Genomic DNA, 21,487 nt, shown 5'->3' on the forward strand with positions numbered 1-21,487 from the left:
AAAAAGACTGTCTTTTCCCCATTTAACTGACTTGGAGCCTTTGTCAAATATCAGCTGCTCGTATGTGGATGGATTTATGTCTGGATTCTCAATTCTGTTCCATTGGTTGATGTATCTGTTGTTGTACCAGTACCAGGCTGTTTTGACTACTGTGGCAGTATAATAGGTTCTAAAATCAGGCAGAGTGAGGCCTCCCACTTTGTTCTTCTTTTTCAGTAATGCTTTACTTATCCGGGGCCTCTTTGCCTTCCATATGAACTTGGTGATTTGTTTCTCCATTTCGTTAAAAAATGTCATTGGAATTTGGATCGGGATTGCATTGTATCTATAGATTTCTTTTGGTAGAATACACATTTTTACAATGTTAAGTCTTCCTATCCAGGAGCAAGGTATGTTTTTCCACTTACGTAGGCCTCTTTTGGTTTCTTACAGTAGTGTCTTCTAGTTTTCTTTGTATAGGACTTTTACATCTCTGGTAAGATTTATTCCTAAGTATTATAACTTCCTGGGGGTATTGATTTGGTGATTTCCTCCTTGATGTTCTTTTTGTTGGCGTAGAGGAATCCAACTGATTTTTGTATGTTTATCTTGTATCCTGATATTCCGCTGAACTCTTCTATTAGTTTCAGTAGCTTCCTTGAGGATTCTTTAGGGTTTTCTGTGTATAAGATCATGCCATCTGCAAATAGACATACTTTTCCTTCTTCCTTACCAATCTGGATGACATTTATTTCTTTATGTTGCCTAATTGCTCTGGCTAGAGTGGTGATACAGGGCATCCTTGTCTGGTTCCCTTTCTCAAGGGGAATGCTTTCAGAATCTCTCCATTTAGGATGATGTTGGCTGTTGGCTTTGTATAAATGCCATTTATTATGTTGAGGAATTTTCCTTCTATTCCTATTTTGCTGAGAGTTTTTATCATGAATGGATGTTAGACTTTATCAAATGCCTTTTCTGCATCAATTGATAAAATCATGTGATTCTTGACTTTTGTTTAATTTATATGAACGATTACATTAATTGTTTTTCTAATGTTGATCCATCCCTGCCTACCTGGTATGAGTCCCACTTGGTCATAGTGAATTATTTTTTTGATATGTTGTTGAATTCTATTGGCTAGAATTTTGTTGAGGATTTTTGCATCTAAGTTCATGAGAGATATAGGTCTGTAATTTTCTTTTTTTGTGGTGTCTTTACCTGGTTTTTGTATCAGGGATATGCTGGCTTCATAGAATGAGCTAGGTAGTATTCCGTCCTTTTCTATGCTCTGAAATGCCTTTAGTAGTAGTGGTGTTAACTCTTCTCTGAAAGCGTGGTAGAGCTCTGCAGTGAAGCCTTCGGCAAGAGTTTTTTTTTTTTTTTTTTTTTTGTCGGGAGTTTTTTGATTACCTCTTCGATCTCTTCTTTTGTTATGGGTCTATTTAGTTGTTCTACCTCTGTTTGTGTTAGTTTAGGTAGGTAGTGTGTTTCTAGGAATTCATCCATTTATTCTAGATTTTCAAATTTGTTAGAGTACAATTTTTCATAGTAATCTGATATGATTCTTTTCATATCGGTTGGGTCTGTTATGATATTGCTCATCTCATTTCTTATTTGGGTTATTTGCTTTCTCTCCTGATTTTCTTTTTTCAGTCTGGCCAATGGTTTATCAATTTTTTCAAAGAATCAGCTTCTGGAGTTTTTAACTCTTTCAATTGTTTTTCCGTTCTCTAATTCTTTTAATTCTGCTCTAATTTTTATTATTTGCTTTCTTCTGGTGCCTGAGGGTTTCTTTTGTTGCTCTCTTTCTATTTGTTCAAGTTATAGGGATAGTTCTTTGGTTTTGGCCCTTTCTTCTTTTTGGATGTGTACATTTATTGATATAAATTGATCTCTGAGCACTGCTTTCGCTGTGTCCCAAAGGTTCTGATAGGAAGCGTTTTCATTCTTGTTGGGCTCCATGAATTTCCTTATTCCCTTTTTAATGTCTTCTATAACCCAATCTTTTTTAAGCAGGGTATTGTTCAGTTTCCAAGTATTTGATCTCTTCCCTGCTTTTTCTGTGACTGATTTCTACTTTTATGGCCTTATGGTCAGAGATGATGCTTTGCAATATTTCAATGTTTTGGATTCTGCTAAGACTTGCTTTATGACCTATAATGTGGTCTATTCTAGAGAATGTTTCATGTGCACTAGAAAAGAACGTATACTTGGATGCTGTTTGTTGGAGTGTTCTGTATATGTCTATGAGGTCAAGGTGGTTGACTGTGTCATTTAGATCTTCCGTGTCTTTATTGAGCTTCTTACTGGATGTCCGGTCTTTCACTGAAAGTGGTGTGTTGAAGTCTCCTACTATAACTGTGGAGCTGTCTATCTCACTTTTCAGTGCTGATAGAATTTGTTTTATGTATCTTGCAGCCCTGGCATTGGGTGCATAAATATTCAATATGTTTATATCCTCTTGGTATAAAAAAAACAAACAAACCCACTGCTGTCAAGTCGATTCCGACTCACAGCGGCCCTATAGAACAGAGTAGAACTGCCCCATAAAGTTTTGAAGGAGCACCTGGTGGATTCGAACTGCTGAACTCTTGGTTAGCAGCTGTAGCACTTAACCATTATGCCACCAGGGTATTTTGTCCTTTCAATCATTATTTAGTTTCCTTCCTTATCCTTTGTGGTGGATTTAACTTTAGAGTCTATTTTGTCAGAAATTAATATTGCCACTCCTGCTCTTTTTTTGATTGTTGCTTGCTTGATATATATTTTTTCCATCCTTTGTGTCTCTAAGTCTTAGGTGTGTCTCTTGTAGGCAGCATATAGTTGGATCACGTTTTTTAATCCATTCCACCACTGTCTGTCTCTTTATTGGTGCATTTTGTCCATTTACAGTCAGCATGATTATAGATAGGTATGAGTTTAGTGCTGTCATATTGATGTCTTTTTTTATGTGTTGTTAACAGTTTTATTTTTCCACTTACTTTTTTTGTGGTGAGAAGTTTTTCTTTGGAAATTGTGTGTTCCTCTTTTTCATTGTATTTGAATTTGTTTTTGCTTAGTCTTTATGTTTCTCTTGGTTATTATTTTGAAGTGTGGGATTGTTAGTCTTCTTTGTGGTTACCTTAACATTGACCTGTATTTTTTTAAGTATAAATGTAACTTTTATCTTCCTATATCTCCTTGATATCTTCTCCATATGGAAGCTCTGTGCCTACTTTATTTAGTCCCTCTTTCTTGACTATTGTCATCTTTTACATAATGATGTCACTGATTCCCTGTTTGGAGCATTTTTTTTAACTTATTTTATTTTTGTGGTTTCCCTATCTGAGTTGATATCTGGATAATCTGTTCTGTGTTCTAGTGTTGTGCTAATGTCTGACATTATTGAATTTCTAACCAGAGAATTCTCTTTAGTATTTCTTGTAGTTTCAGCTTGGTTTTTGCAAGTTCCCTAAGCTTGTGTTCATCTGTAAATGTCTTAATTTTGCCTTCATATTTGTGACAGAGTTTTGCTGGATATATGATTCTTGGCTGGAAATTTTCTCCTTCAATGCTCTATATGCATCATCCCATTGCCTGCATGCCTGCATGGTTTCTGCCGAGTATTCTGAACTTATTCTTATTGATTCTCCTTTGTAGGTAACTTTTCACGTATCCCTGGCTGCTCTTAAAATTTACTCTTTATCTTTGGTTTTGGCAAGGTTGATAATAATATGTCTTGGTGACTTTCTTTTGGGATGTACCTTGTATGGGGTTCAATGAGCATCTTGGATAGCTATCCTTTCATCTTTCACGATGTTAGGGAAGTTTTCTGCCAACAAATCTTCACCAATTCTCTCTGTATTTTCTCTTATCCCCACTGTTCTGGTATTCCAATCACTTGCAAGTTATTCTTCTTGATAGAGTCCCACATGATTCTTAGGGTTCCTTCATTTTTTTTTAATTCTTTTATCTGATTTTTCTTCAAATATATTGGTGCCAAGTGCCTTATCCTCCACCTCCCCAATTCTGCATTCCTCTTCCTCTATTCTGCTTCTCTGACTTCCTACTGAGTTGTCTAATTCTGTAATTTTATTGTCAATCTTTTGAATTTCTGAATGCTGTCTCTCTATGGATTCTTGGAGCTTATTAAATTTTTCATTATGTTCTTGAATAATATTTTTAATTTCATCAAGTGCTTTATCTGTGTGTTCCTCTGCTTTTTCTGTATATTGCTTGGTGTATTTTCTGATGTCGTTTCTGATATCTTGAAGAGTTCTGTATATTAATCTTTTGTATTCTACATCTGGCAACTCCAGGAATACATGTTCTTCCAGGAGAGTCCTTGATTGTCTCTTTTGGGAGTTTGTTGAAGCAATCACGGCCTGCTTCTTTATGTGATTTTTTATCAACTGCTGCCTCTGAGCCATCTATAAGTTATTGTAATAGTTTATTTTATGTTTGCTCACTGTTCCTAGCTTCTTGCTTTGATTTGTTTCAATATACCCGAATAGGCTACTAGAGTGTGCTAACTTGAATTATTGGAGCCTTTGAAGCACTAATGTCCTGTTACCAGATGGCTAGAACTGTTACCAGGTATATGAGCCTAGAAGTCCATTCACTATTCTTGTGTAGATTGAGCTCTAGTGTCCTGATAGTCGGTCACCTAGTGTGTGGTATAGGCTCTCACCTACTATCTTCGAGGAGTAGTGGTGATGATTGTATGCACTGATTTCTGGTAGCAGCAGGGGGTCACACTCTGAGGAGGTCAGGGTGCTGACAGCCTTCCCCCAAGTGTCAGTGAGGAAGGAGTGTCTCTGTTCTCTAGAGTGCTCTGGTGGGTGGGCTCTGCAGCTGTACCTTAGGCACCCAATGCTTATACCTGTAAACACTGGTAGGCACCACTATCCTCAGACCCCTTTTGCAGGTGGTTGGGTGGGGTGGATGGAGCCTCAGACCTCAGGTCCCTGCTGTGGGTAGGTGAGGGCTATGTTTAATATGCAGAGCAGTATCAGACCTCCAAAACCAACCTGTCCACTGCACAGCTGAAACAATTACAGTCAGACCTCTAGCAGGTTTGTCCTTGCATTATAATAGCCACCTGGATCCCTGTAGGAGTGAAAGCTAAAGTTTGTGGATGACTTATGCCTGAACTGGAGCTGCTTCTGCTCTGTGCTTCCAGATTAGGGGAGTCTGGAAAGTATTTTTCCACCATTTGTTAATTTTCTCCTTCTACCACTCCAGGAGAATGGCTCAGAGAGGTTGCAGCCAGTTCTATCTCAGGCCCAGGGAATTCAACTGTTAATGAAGCTGGCTGGGGCAGAGGGGGGAGGGATCAGATAGATAGGAGAGAGTATCTTCAGAAGAAGGAGCTATTAGATCTGCTCGGTAAATTAGACAAAAATGTTTATCTTGTGTCGAAAGCACTGTTTTATCTTAGATTCCTGAAGCATGTGTAGCTTGTGTGCGCTGGCTGGGTCCCTGATGAGATTGCCCCAGGGGGTTAGGGCAGCTTACCCCACTTTTCTTCTTTTGCTGAAGCAGCTTTGTCCAAAACAACACCTCCGGTCCCACGGCCATCACACCAGGGGTTTGGGGTGCTGGCACTTCATTTGCCTTCTTTCACTGAAGCAACTGCTTCCTAAACTCTGCAGCCAGCCCCACTGTAGACACACCACAGGGTCAGGGGTGTGCCACTTTGCTTGTCTTCTTTTGCTGAAGCTGCTGTGTCTCAGGAAACTACCATAAGTCCTGCCACCACTGCCACTCCAAAGAATGGCACCAAGAAATCAAAGCTGAGGTGCTGTGCAGGCTCCGCGACTCGTCACTGCTTCCGCACGGTCTCTTGGTCCACCATCACTTAGATCAATTCCTTAATTCTGCGTTTGATGCTCAGAGATCATAGACTGTCATATATGTAATCGATTCACTTGTTTCTTAGAGTCTTTGTTGCAAGAGGGTTCAGCAGCAGTGTCTGACTAGTTAGCCATCTTACTAACTGTTTAATGAGAAACTAATTTGTTCTGTAAACCTTCAGCTAAAGTACTATATATATATAAAATTCATGCCTACAAAGCTTTATAATTTCATGTATTAAAAATAGTACCAGAATAGTCATGTTACCAAAGTAAAAGCTCTTGCATGCATTCACTTTTTACTAGATCCAATAGAGAATGTCTCCTAGTTTATATGAAATTTGATCTGAACCTTGATGGCTAAGAAATATTTGAGTAAGTGGAGAAAAGTGAAGTGAAGAAGAAGAAAGGAATTATTCTAGTTTCACCAACATCCTTCAGTAACCATGCCAGTCATGTCCTGGTTCCTGCTTTGGGCTCTAGAAAAACACTTCACTTCCTAATTCCTTCACTTCTTTCCATTGTCAACTCAATCCGTTACGAAGTGACAGGAAGGTAGTGCCCTTTGGTAGAGGTTAGGGAAGAGGGCAGCAACACTGATTAGCCTACGGAAATTTAAAAGAGACTCAGGTAAGCCAAACTCACAGCCTATCCATTTTCTGCAGATCTATCCAGTCAAAGAGAAGAAGGGCCGCACTCGTCTGGCTCTCATTATATGCAATATTGAGTTTAAAAACCTTTCTCTGAGGAAGGGGGCCGAAGTTGACATCGAAGGGATGAAGAGGTTGCTTGAGGGCCTGGGCTACAGAGTGGATGTGGAAAAACAACTCACAGCCATGGTGAGGGCCCTTCGTTCACCCCAAACATATGCACATTGAACACTCATTTCCTTCTAACAAATTATCTTTATAGTGTTAGGCAAACACTTCAACAACCTCAGACCACATTTGTGTGTGTGCAAAATTAAGATACTAGATAATCGAAATCTAAGTTTCTTATGAGCTCCAAATATCCTCAGTTGCATGAAATTGGACAGAAAGTGATGGACACGTGTACTCACACAATTCTTAGTCCCAAAATGTAGTGACTGGGATAAAGCCCAAAGAATCCCCAGGAACTTCTAGAAGTAATGAATGTTTATCAGGAATGCACTCTGCACTCCGCAAATAAGTTTGGAGTCTGGCCTCTTGTAACAGAGGCTATTCTATGTGTGAGACAGGAAAACTCTCGCTCACATCGGCCTCACGTTCTAGTGACAATCAAAATATAAGCAAGCAGATAATTTCTGGAAGTGGTCAGTGAAAAAAAAAGGAAATATGAGAAGAAAAAAATAGGAAGATGAAATGAGAGTGACGTTTGATGGTACGAGCAAGAAAGGCCTCTTTGAGGAGATCGCATATGAGCTCAGTCATGACTACCAGGAAAAAGTCAGCTCTGGAAAGATGTGAGTGAAGTGCATTCCAGGCAAGGCATTGCTGGTGAAAGCTCTGAACTGAAAGTAAAACTGGCACATGAAGGCCACAGCCAGCAGGCAAGTGAGACTAGAGCCTGGAGGATAGGGAGCATGCTGGGAGGAGGAGAGAGTCCAGAAGTTTGGATTTATTCTCAACACAGTGGAAAGGACTTTAGAAGGAAAGCAATGATGCATTTATCATGGAAGGCTCTTGTTAGATAATGAGGAAAAAAATAGAGATGGAAAAGAAAGTGTAGTATGAATGACAGTAAGTACATGTAAAACGTATCAGAAGTCACCTGGGTGATGCAAATGGTTAAGCATTCATCTGGTAACCAGAAGTTTGGAGGTCCTGGTCCACCCACAGGTGTCTTGGAGAAAAGGCTTGGCAATCTACTTCCAAAAAAATCAGTCATTAAAAACCCTATGGAGCACAATTCTACTCTGACACAACATGGGGTCATCATGAGTCAGAACTGACTCAATGACAACTGGTTAGTTAAAATGTATCAAGAGGACAGTTCATAATATTTCAACAGGAGCAAAAAGTTAGAATACACTGCCCTGTTATAGGGTTGCTATGAGTCGGAATCGACTTGACAGCAACTGGATTTGGTTTGGCTGGGTTTTTATAATCATTGAGTAATTACTATGTGTGATAGGGATTTTATATATGTTTCTCCTACTGCTCATAGTAAATCTAGGAGTTTAGCTAAATGTTAATGCTTGTACTGCTAAGTAAAACTTTGTCATCTTTTTCAGGAGATGCAGTCAGTGCTGCAGGCGTTTGCTGCCCGCCCAGAGCACAGGTCCTCAGACAGCACATTTCTGGTATTCATGTCTCACGGCCTGCTGGAAGGAATATGTGGAACTATGCATAGTAAAAAAGAACCAGATATGTTATCCTACGACACCATCTTCCGGATTTTCAACACCCGCAACTGCCTGAGTCTAAAGGACAAACCAAAGATCATCATTGTCCAGGCCTGCAGAGGTGGTGAGTTATGAGAAGGAAAATTTAGAGGCTAAGAAGGTGTTTGAAAAGGCCTCTGATGTACTTTTTGGATCTAAGGAAAACAATCTTAGGCTCCATCCAGTGTAATTAAACTAAAATAAATTATTTGGAAACCCATTCCGGAGGCTGGCATCATAAGAATTTGTCTGGTCGGTTGAAAATTTTCTATACAACTTAACCCTTGGTGAGTGGTGAAGAAGTTAACCGATGCCTCTAAATCAGTCTTTAACAAAAATAATCAAGTCTTGAAATGGAATCATTTTCATGGCAGCTTTACTTATACATGTTTTACAGACATTCTGACATTTTATGGCTTGAGAAGAATTTTATATGAACCCACCATCGCTCCAACCCACTGCCATTGAGTTGATTCCGACTCATAGTGACCGTATAGAATATAGTAGAACTGCCTCAGAGAGTTTCCAAGGAGCGCCTGGGGATTTGAACTACCGACCTCTTGGCTAGCAGCTGTAGCACTTAACCATTACACCACCAGGGTTTCTGTCATATGAAAATAGGGCCATTATGTAATAGCAGCGTGTTCTTTTCTCATACATTATTGAAAGGCAAAAGAATAGGGAGATGAGGGGTTTGGGGAAATTACACCCCAAATTTTCTTTCCTTCTCTTTTTTTTTAAATTTTTATTGTGCTTTAAGTGAAAGTTTACAAATCAAGTCAGTGTATCACACAAAAACTTACATACACCTTGCTACATAATACCAATTGCTCTCCCCCTAATGAGACAGCCCACTCCCTCCCACCAGTCTTTCTTTTCATGTCCCTTTCGCCAGCTTTTAACCCTCTCTCCTGTCTCGTCTCCCCTCCAGACAGGAGATGCCAACATAGTCTCAAGAGTCCACCTGATCCAAGAAGCTCAATCCTCACCAGCATCCCTCTCCATCCCATTGTCCAGTCCAATCCCTGTCTGAAGAATTGGCTTTGGGCATGGCTCCTATCCTAGGCAAACAGAAGGTCTGGGGGCCATGACCACCAGGGTCCTTCTAGTCTTGGCCAGACCATTCAGTCTGGTCATTTTATGAGAATTTGGGGTCTGCATCCCACTGCTCTCCTGCCCCTCAGGGGACCTCTGTAGTGTTCCCTGTCAGGGCAGCCATCAGTTGTAGTCAGGCACCCTCTAGTTCTTCTGGTCTCAGGCTGATGCAGTCTCTGGTTTATGAAGTTTTTTCTGTCTCTTGGGCTCGTAATTACCTGTGTCCTTGGTATTCTTCATTTTCCTTTGGTCCAGGTAGGTTGAGACCAATTGATGCATCTTACATGGTCACTTGCTTGTGTTTAAGACCCCAGACACCACTCTCCAAAGTGGGATGCAGAATGTTTTCTTAATAGATTTTATTATGCCAATTAACTTAGATGTCCCCTGAAACTGTGGTCCCCAAACCCCTGCCCCTGCTACGCTGGCCTTCGAAGCGTTCAGTTCATTTAGGAAACTTCTTTGCTTTTGGTTTAGTCCAGTTGTGCTGACCTTGCCTGTATTGTGTGTTGTCTTTCCCATCTCCTAAAGTAGTTCTTATCTACTATCTAATTACTGAATTCCTTTCTCCTACCCTCCCTCCCTTCCCCCTTTCGTAACCATCAAAGAATATTTTCTTCTCTGTTTAAACTATTTCTTGAGTTCTTATAATAGTGGTCTTATACAATATCTGTCCTTTTGCAACTGACTAATTTCACTCAGCATAATGTGTTCCAGATTCCTCCATGTTATGAAATGTTTCACAGATGCATCACTGTTCTTTATCGATGGGTAGTATTCCATTGTGTGAATATACTGTAATTTGTTTATCCATTCATCCATTGATGGGCACCTTGGTTGCTTCCAACTTTTTGCTATTGTAAACAGTGCTGCAATGAACATGGGTGTGCATATATCTGTTCGTGTAAAGGCTCTTATTTCTCTAGGGTATATTCCTAGAAGTGGGATTGCTGGATTGTATGGTAGTTCTATTTCTAGCTTTTTAAGGAAGTGCCAAATCGATTTCCAAAGTGGTTGTACCATTTACATTCCCACCAGCAGTGTATAAGTGTTCCAATCTCTCCACAACCTCTCCAACATTTATTATTTTGTGTTTTTTGGATTAATGCCAGCCTCGTTGGAGTGAGATGGAATCTCATTGTAGTTTTGATTTGCATTCCTCTAATGGCTAACGATCCTGACCATTTCCTCATATATCTGTTAGCTACCTGAACGTCTCCTTTAAGTAGAGAAAGCCTGAAAACATTCCCCTTGAGATCAGGAACCAGACAAGAATGGCCTTTATCACTACTCTTATTCAACGTTGTGCTGGAAGTCCTAGCCTGAGGAATTAGGCTAGATAAAGAAATAAAGGGCATTCCAGATTGGCAAGGAAGAAGGAAAAGTATCTCTATTTGCAGCAGACATGATCTTATACACAGAACACCCTAAAGAATCCTCAAGAAAACTACTGAAACTAATAGAAGAGTTCAGCAGAGTATTGGGATAGAAGCTAAACATACAAAAATCAGTTGGATTCCTCTACACCAACAAAAAGAACATCGAAAAGGAAACCACCAAATCAATACCATTTACAGTGGCCCCCAAGAAGACAAAATGCTTAGGAATAAATCTTATCAGAGATGTAAAAGACTCATACAAAGAAAACTACAAAACACTTCTGCAAGAAACCAAAAGAGACCTACATAAGTGGAAAAATATACTTTGCTCATGAATAGGAAGACTTAACATTATAAAAATGTCTATTCTACCAAAAGTGATCTACAGATTTAACGCAATTCCGATCCAAATTCCAATGACGTTTTTTAATGAGATGGAGAAACAAATCACCAAGTTCATATGGAAGGGAAAGAGGCCCCAGATAAGTAAAGCATAACTGAAAAAGGAGAAGAAAGTGGGAGGCCTCACTCTACCTGATTTAGAACCTATTATACTGCCACAGTAGTCAAAACAGCCTGGTACCAGTACAACAACAGATACATGGACCAATGGAACAGAATTAAGAATCCAGACATAAATCCATCCACATATGAGCAGTTGATATTTGACAAAAAACCCTTTACTGGGTGGGTTATGAGCAGTTGATATTTGACAAAGGCCCTAAAGCTGTTAGATGGGGAAAAGAGAGTCTTTTTAACAAATGGTGCTGGCATAACTGGATCTCCATCTGCAAAAAAATGAAACAAGACCCATACCTCACACCATGTGCAAAAACAAGCTCAAAATGGATCAGAAACCTAAATGTACAATCTAACACGATTAAGATCATGGAAGAAGAAAAGTAGGGACAACATTAGGAGCCTTAATACATGACATAAACAGTATGCAAAACATTGCTAACAAATGCAGAAGAAAAACTAGGTAACTGGGAGCTCCTAATCAAGCACCTATGCTCAGCCAAAGACATCACCAAAAGAGTAAAAGGATTACCTACAAACTGGGAAAAAGATTTTAGCTATGACGTTTCCGATCAGCGCCTGATCTCTAAAATCTACTTGATGATACTGCAAAAACTTAACTATAAAAAGACAAATAACCAAATTAAAAAATGGGCAAAAGAACAGAACAGACACTTTTTTTTTTTCCTGACCTTCAATTACCTACTGGTTTTTGAGAGCTATATTTGCAAAAACACAAATGCAAATATAATAAAAAAGGCAGAAATAATTTAGCTAAAAACTGTTAACTATATACTGAAATCATGCAGATAAGACTTTAACCCTTTTATTCTTCTTGGCAAATGAGTTGTTCTGGTTTTATCAAACTGCCACAATCTATTTATTGACACATTGCTCAATGACACTAAAAAGAAGGCAGAGTGGTGTGTGTGTGTGTGTGTGTGTGTGTGTGTGTGTAGCTAGTTAGAATAAACATGAGAAAAAAATGAGATGAGCAATTGTGATAATAATGCTAAGAAAGTATATAGAAAATTCATGTCTCTACAGAAAGCCGTGGAGATTTGTGGGTCAGGGACTCTCCAGCGGCTTTAGCAGACAGCTCTTCACAGTCACTTGACAATCTGGAGGAGGACGCTACTCAGAAGGCCCACGTGGAGAAGGACTTCATTGCTTTCTGCTCCTCAACACCACGTATGTGACCGTTGGTTGCAGATAGGGATTTACGGACCTGAGGTGACCTCTGAATCGTTCTAGAAAATCAAGATAAGTCCCCTGTAGGAATAGTCTGAGAGAAATTTTGAGTCTGTCCAATATATTTTACATTCCTTTATCTGTGATGTGAGGACAGATATTCTTAAATGGATCTATTTGTCTATTTTCTCCTATTACATTGTGAAAGACAGCCCAGCATAATCTGTAAAGAACATTGGAACCAGGCAGCCAATTTTATTACTTACTCACTGTGTCAATGTTGAAAAATTACTTAATCCTTCTGAGTTTCTGTTAGTTACTCTGTAAAATGGGATGACTCCAGTTACCTCTCAAGTGTCTTTTCAAACACAAGCGATTGAATGCATGGCACATGGTAGAAAGTCAGCCAAAAGGATCACAATGCATTCACAAGGCAATCTTCTGCAATTCTGACAAACTGCCTCTGTGGTATCTCTGCCAGATAATTTTTTTCCTATGAGAAAATAAATTAATGTAGGGTTATAAGTGCTTCCCATAAACCTGTCAAGAGAATTCCCAAGCTATGCTTTAAAAAAAATAAATAATGACAAAAACAATGAAGGCTTACCCAGGGCTTATCACTCTTTCTCTTCATAGATAACAAGTCCTTCAGAGATGCAGAAAAGGGTTCTCTCTTCATCTCACAACTCATCACATGCTTCCAAAAATATTCTTGTTGCTGTCACCTAGAAGAAGTATTTCGGAAGGTAATCTTCTCTTTCCTTTACTACTCATTCATCTATGCATTCAGGAAGCATTTACTATTATTCACCTTTCAAGTGAATGGCAGACTTCATTAGATAAGCAAAAGTTGAGCAGTACCTAGCCTCTATAATCTGTGTGTTTAAAATCTGGTTTAAAAAAGAATATGCCAATATACCACAGCTGGAAATTGAAATAGAACAAAATACTATAAAACATACGTTTGTATGTTATGGCCTGTAAGTTCTTAAAATTCAGAGAAGGGAAAGAGTATTTTGAAGTAATTTTCACTGCTTAACTTATTCAACAATATGTGTTGAGTGCCCTACTAGGTAATGGGCGCTATACTGATGACACAGGTAGAAATGAGGCAGACATGACATCAGACTCCCTGAAACTTTAACTCTCGTGAGGCAAATGGGTACTAAGCAAGTAGCCCAACAAGCAAATGTGTGATTACAGATTGTGACAGGATTCACAAACAAAAATACCTGGGACCTGTGAGAGAGAATAAGGAAACAAACAGGCATTCTTTGAATGCAGTGATCCAAAGGAGAAGACCTGATGTTTCTTTCCCAACTCGGGACATTCCTCTCCTTCCTTCTTGATTTACTTTTCTGTAGACCTCTTTGTACAACTCATTGAGTATATACTTTATTAGTTTGTTTTTTACCTGTATTTACTCACTAGAATGCAAGCATTATGAAGTCTGGGATTTCCTCAGTAATTCACCATGCCTGGCACATAGTAGACATCAGTTAATACTCATTGAATAAATAAACACATGAGTGAATGAGCAGTTCCTATACCCTTTTTTGAGGGAAGGTGAGTGATATTAAGAACACAGGAAATCACGGTTGCTTTCAAATTCAAAATTGTAGAGAACAGCAACAGTCCTGTGGGAAAAGAGGGCCATTACTTTAGGTGGGATTAGAGAAGATGGTATCATAGTTATCAGTGTTTCTGTGCATATGAACTTGGTAAGTTAAGTCCTGCTGAATAAATAAGAATTAAGCATCATGCTGTCAAGGATATTCCTGGGAAAAGGCTAAAAATAGTGGATTTGTGGCAAGTTGGATTTCTTTGATCAGCCAATGATAATGGCCTTCAGAGGTCAGCTTAGTTAGGGCAATATAAAAGTTATTTATTGCTCAGATATTACAAGAGTCCTGGAATTTGAGTCTCAGGGGACTGAGGGATCAGCCTTGGTGGGGATAGCTAAGATTCAGTTCTCAGAAACAGAAAATAGAGGAAATGGAGACTAAAGGCATTGGATCATGATGCATGAAGTGTTGATTTTGAGGTAAAGAACAGTCTGGCACAGTTACTTCTAAGAGTAGAATGGAAGCGGCAGAGAGTTAGAATTTCTGTGGTCTTCGTATCCTCAACCCCAGAAATGCCCTCCATTCCCAGCATTTTCTAGTCCGTGGTGCAAAATGCTTTCTGTCAAGACACAAACGGCATGTCTCATCTGGAGACTTTTTGTTTTATTATGTGTTTTAGGTACAACAATCATTTGAAAAACCAACTGTTATAGCCCAGATGCCCACTATTGAACGGCTCTCTATGACAAGATATTTCTACCTCTTTCCTGGCAATTAAAAATGGTAAATATAAGTTTTTATTGACAGATGAAATATATGGGAGAGTAATATTGGCGATGAGGTCCAATGACCAATGATAACTGATTGTTTGAAGGGTCAACTTAGTGTTCTTTGTTGAGATACCCTCCTTCATCCATAAAATCAATCAATCAAAGAGGTAAGCAAAACCAAACCAGCGAGGGATTAACAATGAAGGAGAGTAACAATTTTTAATATAGAAATGTAGTCATGCTTCCATTATTATTTTTCCCTCCCTCTCTCTGTTTCTTCCTCTCTCTTTCTTACACACACAAACACACTCATGCACACTGATTTATCAAACGTGTTAGACCTTGGAAAAATGGAATACTTGAGTATGGAGAAATCAGCCTATGGTTCTCTGAGTGCTTGGATAATGGATATCACATTACTGACAATGGGCCACCATTGCTGGACCAAAATAACAAACCAAACCCACTGCCATCAAGTCTATTCCAACTCATAGTGATTTTATAGGACAGAGTAGAACTGCTCCATAGAATTTCTAAGGAACAGCAGAGAATTCGAATTGCCAACCCTTTGGTTAGCAGCTGTAGCTCTTAACCACTGTGCCACCAAGGATCTGCTATATCCTGGACTATGAGGTTTATGGTGATTCAGGCTCTGGTTCTGACTGTTTTGCCACTGTAGATCACAGACCACTTAGTCTTTTCTCAGGTACTCAATTACAGTTTAGAAACTACTTCAAGCACCCATGTTAACATTTAAACATTTTTGTGAAAGTCAAAATATTTTTAAATATTTTCATTTAAGAGTTTTAAAATTTAGTCAACAATTATTTTATTCACAACTGTTTTATATAACATTATAAAAAATTATAAGCATATTAATATTCTCACTCTCAGAAATATACTTCACATTATAGTTTATAGTAAAATTTATTTCAGTATTGCAACTATTTATCCACATCATCTCCTTTTCCTGGTTTTTGAAACCCAGTAACACAATTGCATAGATAGCTCATAAAAATGGCTTTCAGTATCTAATTAGTTCAATAATCCACAAATGGGCATTGAATTATTTACTTGACTAACATTTACCATGAGCCAGTTTCTGTTGTAGATGCTTGGAATACACCAACAAATAAAGTAAATGGAGTCTTTGCTCTCAGAAATCTTACAATCTAGTGAGTGAAGACAGACTCTTAGTGCCTAAACAAATAAAAATGTATTAGAGAGTGAGAACAGCTAAGAAGAAAAATAATGGGGAATAAGAAGACACCGAGTGATGTATGTTGTACTGTTACAGATTGATTATTCAGGAAAGGCTTCTTTGAAAATAATGAAATTAGAACAAAATCTTGGAAAAATTGAGACAGTGAACCTCACGTCAGAGCTTAGAAAAGTGTCCCAGCACAGGGAACAGCAAGTATAAACACCCTGAGGTAGAAGTGTGCTCAACATGTTAAAAGAACAGCAGGAGCACAATGTGACAGGAAGAGGATTAGAATGGGAGCGTGGCAGGACACACATTCAGAAAGTTGGAGAGAAGCCAGATCACATAGGTCTTGGGGATCTCATGGTAAACCTTTTTAAATATTTGTTTAGAGTGAGATAAGAACCACTAAAGTGCTTTGAATAGAGAAGTGAAATAATCCAGCTTAGGTTTTACAAAGATCATCCTAACTACTTTAGTGAATAGACTCTAGGGTTCATGGGTGGAAACAGAATTATCAGGGAGGTGGCAAGGGCATAGAAAGAGAATAGAAGAGGAATCACGATGAAGGATGGGTTTAAGGCTGCAAAAGACAACTATCTTGACCTTCGGGTCTTTCTTTCATCTGCAGGAATCACAAGCAGTCCAGTCCTTTTTTCAGGCAGAAAAAAAATTTTTTTTTTTTTGAAAACTGTCTTATTAGTCAAGAAGAACCACTACTGCTCCTGGAGAATAAGCATAATGAGAAAAGCATGATTCACAGAAAGCTCAGGGTAATTTTGTTTGATGGCTTTTTGATTTGTTAACTTGTCTAAGCTGAAGTATAGTTTCTGGAATTCTTTTTCTAGAATGGTTTTGGTTAAGATGAGCTACAAGGGATATTCTTTTTAAAGAACTTGAAGACAGAAGAAACAGGCAGGTTCTCCAATGTCCACCAACCTCTGTTTATACCCTAGCCTCACCTCTGCTGGACTCTGGTGCCCGCACCTCATCCACATCCTTTCTTATCAACCTCAGGAAGCACCTTTGCCAGTACAGCATGCTTATTTAACTTTTTGTATTTCAATAAAAATGAAAACTAAAGAACTGTGTCTTTTGAATTCTCTAATATGGAATAGAATTTCAATGAATGTAGTGGATGAATGGAAATGAAATGGAAGAAGCTAACTGCATTTTCTAGCTTTATGATTCATATAATATCTGTCCTTCACTGGATGAAGAGAACTGGTCATTCCCAGCAATAGAGAGGGAATAGATAGTGCCCACCCAGAGACAAGAACTGTAAATTGGTGAGCTCTTCATTTGCATACTCATTAAGTCCTGAGTCTAGAATGGTCCAAAAGAAGTTCTCTAATTTATTACTTAGCCTACATCATAAGTTGACCTAACTTTTTTCTTCAATAAACTCTTATGATATTAGGAAATTATTCAAATACATCATTCTTTCTTCCTACTATAAGTTAAGAGAAATAGAAATATAATTAGACAAAAGGAAGCAAAGAGGATGGGGAGTGTCAGCAGTGGAAAAGAGAACTTTTAAATTTCTAGAAGAGTGAAACGTTTGTAGAGAAATTTGGGGAACATAGCCACCTAAGCTACTGAGTAAAAAGATGTACATGCACATAGAATGCTGAAAAATTATTTTATCACATAGCTGAACTGAATTTAAAAAATAAATGAATTCTCTCAGTGTTAAATATAATCATAATATTTAAATTTATATAGATTTACTGTGCATCAAGACTATTGTAAGGACCAGACTTATTGGTCTGACAAAGACTGGAGAAACTCTGAAAGTACGGGCCCAGACACTCTTTTAACTCAGTACTAAAGTTGCTCCTGAAGTTCACTCTTCAGTCAAAGATTAGATAGGTCCGTAAAACAAAGTGAGACTAAACGGGCACATAAGCACTGGGGCAAGGACGAGAAGGCAGGAGGGAACAGAAAAGCTGGTAATGGGGAACATGAGGTCAAGAACGGGAGAGCGTTGACACATTGTGGGGTTGGCAACCAATGTCAGAAAACTATATATGTACTAATTGGTTAATGAGAAACACATTTGTTCAGTAAACCTTCATCTAAAGCACAATAAAAAAATTTTTTTAAAAGATTATTGTAAGAGATTTTTTTATATAAGCAACAAATATAATCCTCACAACAACTCAAGAAGTTATTGCTATTAATATATCCGTTTTATAGATGAGGAAACAACCGAACAAAACACAGTGCTAACTCAAAGTCATACACAGCTTGTTGGTGAATACACTGGTATCGGAGCACTCTGGTAACTGTGTTCCTAATCACTCTCCTTCATTGCTTCCCTGGAGCAAAGAGAAACTGACAGTCTGGATTGAAAGGGTGAGGTAACGCTGCAAAGATCCGTGTTGTTTATAGATCTGGGCTTAGCCTGACCATATGGAAACATGAGACACATCACAAAGAATACAAAAGCACATATTACATAGGCTACATTCTCTGACCACTGTATAATAAGATTATAAACCCAGTTAATATAAAGACTTCCCCAAATTTCCAAATAGTTGGAGATTATATATATATATATATATATACACACATATATATAATCACCAACTATATATATATATACACACACACAGGCACGTAAGAGACACACATATGCACATAGGAAAACAAACAAAAAAATGTATGAACTAAACATCCAACTAAAGAAGTAGGAAAAATACTAAACCAATAAGAAAATAGAAGAAATCAAATAATAAAGATTAAAATAAAAAAAGAAATTAGATCAAATAATGGACATTCAGCAAGCTTGATCATAAAAAATAGAGTTAGCACAAAGACAGTGTTATAAATAAACAGAAGTCATAAAAAGAGATAAGCTCTATATATATCTAAAACACACACACACACAAGAATCCTATACATTACATGATGAAATACATGGACAATTTTCTAGAAAAAAATAAATTAACAAAATAAGTACAAAAAAGAAATAAAAAGCCAAATGGATCAGTAAACAAACAAATTTAAAAAAATGTTTTTGGTCAAATCAACCCAAAATATTTAACAGGTCCAAACAGTTGTAAAGGAATCTTTTTTTTAAACTTCTAAGAAACTGATACGCTCTACTTTATATAAACACTTTCAGATAATAGAAGGAGTCAACATCTTAAATCATTTTATAGAGTATCTCAGTTACCTAGTGCGCTATAACAGAAATACCATAAGTGGGTGGCTTTAACAAAGAAAAGTTTATTCTCTCACAGCCTAGGAGGCTACAAATCCAAAGTCAGGGGCCAGCTCCAGGGGAAGGCTTTCTCCCTCTGCTGGCTCTGGAGGAAGGTCCTTGTCATCAATCTTCTCTTGGTCTAGGAGCTTCTCCATGCAGGAACCTCAGGTCCATAGGACGTGCTCTGCTCCCAGCACTGCTTCCTTGGTGGTATGAAGTCCCTATGTCTCTCTGCACACTTCTGTCTTTCATATCTCAAAAGATTGGCTCAAGACACAACCCAATTTTGCAGAGTGAGTCCTATCTCGTTAATATAACTGCCACTAATCCCATCTCATCGACATCATAGAGACAGGATTTACAACACATAGGAAAATCAGAAAACGGTGGACAATTACACAATACTAGGAATCATGGCCTACCCAAATTAACACAAATATTTTGGGGGATACAATTCAATCCATAACATAGGGCTAATATAAAACTGAAAGAACTAGAGAAGTAGAGGAAAAACACAGGCTTATATCACAGAGAAAACCCTGGTGGTATAATGGTTAGGGGCTATGCCTGCTAACAAGAAGGTTGGCAGTTCGAATCCCCCATGTGCTCCTTGGAAACTCTATGAGGTAGTTCTACTCTGTCCTATAAGGTCACTATGAGTTGGAATCGACTCGATGGTAACTGGCTTGAGGTTTTTTTTTTGGGGGGGGGGTTTCTATCACAAGAACACTGATGCAACACTAAATAACACATCAGCAAACCAAATCCAGCTGTATTTAAATTGATATTTTTGGCCAGGTGGTATTTACTCTAAGAATGGAATTGCAGTTTCATAATAACAATATAATACAGTACAATAACAATAACAATATTTAAAAACAATACCATTCCTCAAAATAAAGTTAAAGGGGAATGTGATAATTTTAAGAGGTTTAGAAAGGTACTTAATAATATTCTGAATTCATCCATAATAAAAAGAGAATAAAAACCCCAGGAAAATAGAAAGGCGGTACTTCTTAATCTAAAAATATGTATTTACTAAAAAGCCTAACAGCAAAATTTTAATAGAAGGGGGAAACCCCTTAATTTGAGAAAGCCTATAGCCCTATTGGGAAACCCTGGTGGCATAGTGGTTAAGTGCTATGGCTGCTAACCATGTGGTCAGCAGTTCGAATCCACCAGGAGCTCCTTGGAAACTCTATGGGCCAGTTCTACTCTGTCCTATAGGGTCGCTATGAGTCAGAATTGACTCGACAGCAGTGGGTTTGGTTTTTTGGGTTTATAGCCCTATTGATGCAGAAATACTGAAGCATTACCTTTAAATAAAATACTAGTCAAAGATATATCTATTAAATTTTGTACTAGAATTTCCAGATGAAGAAACCAAAAGAAATAAGAAAGTTTAGAAGAAATGAAGCGAAATTATCATTATTCCTGGATAATGTGATTTTCTTCATTGAAAATATCTCAGAAATAATAATAAATTTTCTACAAGTTTGGAAGAATTAAGATTAATGTACAGAATTTAACAGCATTCCAGTATTCAAAGAAAGCCAATTACAGCTTTTGCTTTTTTTAGCCTTTCTTCACAATAGCAACAAACACCTTAAGATACCTAAAGATCATTCTAAACAAAAAGTTGCAAAGTATATATGGAAAAAATATTTAAAGAAATCTTTGAGTGACATACATCAACATTTAACTAACATGAGGGATAACCAACAAACCAAACCCAGTGCCATCGAGTCAATTCTGACTCATAGAGACCCTATAGGACAGAGTAGAGCTGCCCCATAGAGTTTCCAAGGAGTGCCTGGTAGATTCGAACTGCCGACCCTTTGGTTAGCAGCAGTAGCCCTTAACTACTACGCCACCAGGGTTTCCACATGAGGGATAGACAACCTTTATAGATGGGAAGACACATAAATGTAAACTTTTCAAAATTTCCACTCAAATTAATCTATAAACTCGACAGAATCCCAAAGAAAATCCACCAGGATCTTTTCTTGAACATTTGTTGTTAGTTGTTGAGGAGTTGAGTCCAACTCATGGTACACTTACCAAGTTGTTTATACTATTTGGAAGATGAAAGAAGAAGACTAGGTAAGCAAAAGAGTTCCTGGGTGGTACAAGTAGTTAAGTGCTCAACTACTAACCAAGAGGTTGGTGGTTTGAACCCACCTGGAGGTGCCTCAGACTACAGGCCTGAGGATCTACTTCCAAAAGGTCACAGCCTTAAAAAACCTATGGAGCAGTTCTACTTTGCAGACATGGATTTGCTGTGAGTTGGAATTGACTCTGTGGCAACTAACAACAATAAGAGAAAAGAATATCTGTATAAAAAGTGAGGGTGAGTGTGGGAGAGGAAGCAATCC

General features: G+C 38.2%; 1 protein-coding gene across 5 annotated transcripts in view; it reads left to right on the forward strand.

The window, feature by feature from the left end:
• The window catches only part of LOC126078750 (caspase-13-like), a 50,429-nt gene that overhangs the window by 12,949 nt on the left and 15,993 nt on the right, over positions 1 to 21,487 (forward strand). The window contains exons 4-9 of one of the 5 annotated variants that reach the window (XM_049889493.1): positions 6,479 to 6,652; positions 8,029 to 8,263; positions 12,219 to 12,362; positions 12,999 to 13,108; positions 14,607 to 14,710; positions 16,750 to 16,974. In XM_049889493.1, the coding sequence (XP_049745450.1) occupies positions 6,479 to 6,652; positions 8,029 to 8,263; positions 12,219 to 12,362; positions 12,999 to 13,108; positions 14,607 to 14,705 (762 nt within the window). In that variant the 3' untranslated portion in view covers positions 14,706 to 14,710; positions 16,750 to 16,974. Of the gene's footprint in view, positions 1 to 6,478; positions 6,653 to 8,028; positions 8,264 to 12,218; positions 12,363 to 12,998; positions 13,109 to 14,606; positions 14,711 to 16,532; positions 16,593 to 16,749; positions 16,975 to 21,487 lie in introns of those variants that run through there. The other 4 variants (XM_049889496.1, XM_049889494.1, XM_049889498.1 and 1 more) reach the window with 4 other exon arrangements.

This window comes from Elephas maximus, chromosome 7 (genome assembly GCF_024166365.1).
Source record: "Elephas maximus indicus isolate mEleMax1 chromosome 7, mEleMax1 primary haplotype, whole genome shotgun sequence".
NCBI lineage: Eukaryota > Metazoa > Chordata > Mammalia > Proboscidea > Elephantidae > Elephas > Elephas maximus.